A 2,336-nucleotide genomic window follows, 5' to 3' on the forward strand; every position below is an offset into this window, starting at 1 on the left:
ATAGTGACATCTATAAGAAAGTGCTGAGAAAATATCTTAAGCCATGTGGCTGGCCAACGGATGGGGAAACAAGTGGATTTCAGAGAACTTACTCAGGGTTGGGGTTTAAAATAGCCAGGCTCTGGCGGTCTGCTGCTCTGACTTCTGACACAGCACCGCCCTCTCCTGGCGAGTATTGAACACGACAACAACATTGACTCCCCGTGAAAATAAAACGAAAGAACAAAACAAAGCTAACCGTTTTAAATGTTTCCATTTTAGTCTGGAAGCAACCTCTACACTTCCACTTTCATCACAACAACCACAACCACAACCACAACAACAACAACAATAAGTCTGATTAGTGTTGAGCCAAAACAAAGCTGTAGGAATGTCTCTACTTCCTTCTAGCATGCTCGGTTCCAGGAGGTCCAGAAAAACACCACTCACATCTCTGATTAGGGCTCTCCAGCTGCGTAGCCGTGGAGACACCGTGCAGACACCGTGCAGGATGTACTGCCAGGCCCCTAGCTCGAATACACACAGCGAGGGCACATAGCTTAGCGCTACATTAACCCCCATAATCCCTGATTTATTCCGGCCGACCTGCTCGCATGTATCCCGAGTCCATCTGACTCGGATGACTGTTGGATTACAGCATGATGCAAGAACCCCGGAACAGGGGGAATGGGAGGGGAAGAGAAGGGAACAACAACCGGGGAGGGACGTGGCTTTTCGCTGCTCATGACCTCTGGCTCTGACGCAACAGTCGTATAATCCACACATGCCTGAAATACTCAAGTGCTCAAATGTGCATCAGACACAGACACACACACACACACACACACACACACACACACACACACACACACACACACACACACACACACACACACACACACACACACACACACACACACACACACACACACACACACACACAGAACCACACACACACACAGAACCACACACAGAACCACACACACGGATAACACGACGATATGGGCACTCACAGAGGTGTAGCTGGTCTTGCCCATGCTGTGGTTGTTGATCTGGTTGAGGTTCTGGTTCTCTTGCTCGCGGCACTGCAGGCCGGCCAGGTGTCTCTCCAACGCCGCCCAGTCCATGGTGGGGAGGGGTTCCTCCTCCACACACTCCTCTCTGTAGCCCAACCCCCGGCCGTCCCCAGTCCCTCTACGGCCTCCGCCTCCACCTCCACCGCCGCTGCCGCCGCCGCCGCCGCCGCCACCGCCGCCGCCACCCGCCGCCACCGCCGCCACCGCCGCCACCGCCGCCACCGCCTCCCCGGCTTTGCTTGGAGCTGTGGCGGCTGGCTTTAGCAGCCCCTTTGCGGCCCTGGGGGGCCCCCGGAGGGGAGTGGCGCTGGACAGACCGGGGCAGGATCAGGTTCCCGTTTTGTTTCATCTCGTCGGGGGCGACGCCCGCGGTGGAGGAGGTGGAGGAGGTGGTGGAGCTGCGGCCCCCCGGCGCGGGCAGCGGCGGGGGGGTCTTCACGTCCTGGAACTCCTCGGCGAGGCTCCGGCTGTTCACTGTCTTTGGGGAGACCCCCTCGGGCCCGGACCCCCGGACCCCCGGCGAGGGGCGGTCCTCCTGGCCGGGGGGCTGCGGGGAGGCGCAGTCCTCGCCGTACTCGCTCTCCCACTCCTCGATCACCTTCTTCTTGTACTCCTGGTAGTCCTCGTCTTCCTCGTAGTCCTCTAGGGTCTCCAGGTCCAGGGAGGGAGAGGACTTGAAGTCCTCCAGGGTCTCCAGGTCCAGGGAGGGGGAGGACTTGAAGTCCTCCAGGGGGACCAGGTCCAGGGAGGGGGAACAAGGCGTGACCTTGTTAGAGTTGGACTCGGAGCTGGAGCGACTGGACACGTCGCTGCCCAGGTCCATGCCATCCTCCCGGTAGTCCTGCAGAGAGAGAGAGAGAGAGAGAGAGATTGGGAGGGAGAAGGAGAGAGAGAGAAGGAGAGGGAGGGAGAGTGGGAGGGAGAGGGAGAAGGAGAGAGAGAGAGGGAGAAGAGGGAGGGAGGGAGAAGAGGGAGAGAGGGAGAGAGGGAGAGAGAGAGGGAGAAGAGGGAGGGAGAAGAGAGAGGGAGAGTGGGAGGGAGAGGGAGAGAGAGAGGGAGAGGGAGGAGAGAGAGGAGAGGGAGGGAGAGTGGGAGGGAGGGAGAGGAGAGAGAGAAGGAGAGGGAGGGAGAGTGGGGCGGGAGAGGGAGGGAGAAGGAGAGAGAGAGGGAGAAGAGGGAGGGAGGGAGAAGGAGAGAGAGAGAGAGAAGAGGGAGGGAGGGAGAAGGAAAGGGAGGGAGAGTGGGAGAAGAGGGAGGAAGGGAGAGGGAGAGAAGAGAGGG

General features: G+C 59.0%; 1 protein-coding gene across 2 annotated transcripts in view; it reads right to left on the reverse strand.

Annotated features, from left to right (window-relative positions):
- Positions 1–2,336, reverse strand: part of LOC115561229 (schwannomin-interacting protein 1) — a 185,426-nt gene that overhangs the window by 39,725 nt on the left and 143,365 nt on the right. The window contains exons 9-10 of one of the 2 annotated variants that reach the window (XM_030381099.1): positions 1,241–1,896; positions 993–1,173 (exon numbers count right to left, since the gene is read on the reverse strand). In XM_030381099.1, the coding sequence (XP_030236959.1) occupies positions 993–1,173; positions 1,241–1,896 (837 nt within the window). Of the gene's footprint in view, positions 1–429; positions 612–992; positions 1,174–1,240; positions 1,897–2,336 lie in introns of those variants that run through there. The other variant, XM_030381096.1, reaches the window with a different exon arrangement.

The sequence above is a fragment of the Gadus morhua genome, chromosome 16 (genome assembly GCF_902167405.1).
Source record: "Gadus morhua chromosome 16, gadMor3.0, whole genome shotgun sequence".
In the NCBI taxonomy this organism is placed as follows: domain Eukaryota; kingdom Metazoa; phylum Chordata; class Actinopteri; order Gadiformes; family Gadidae; genus Gadus; species Gadus morhua.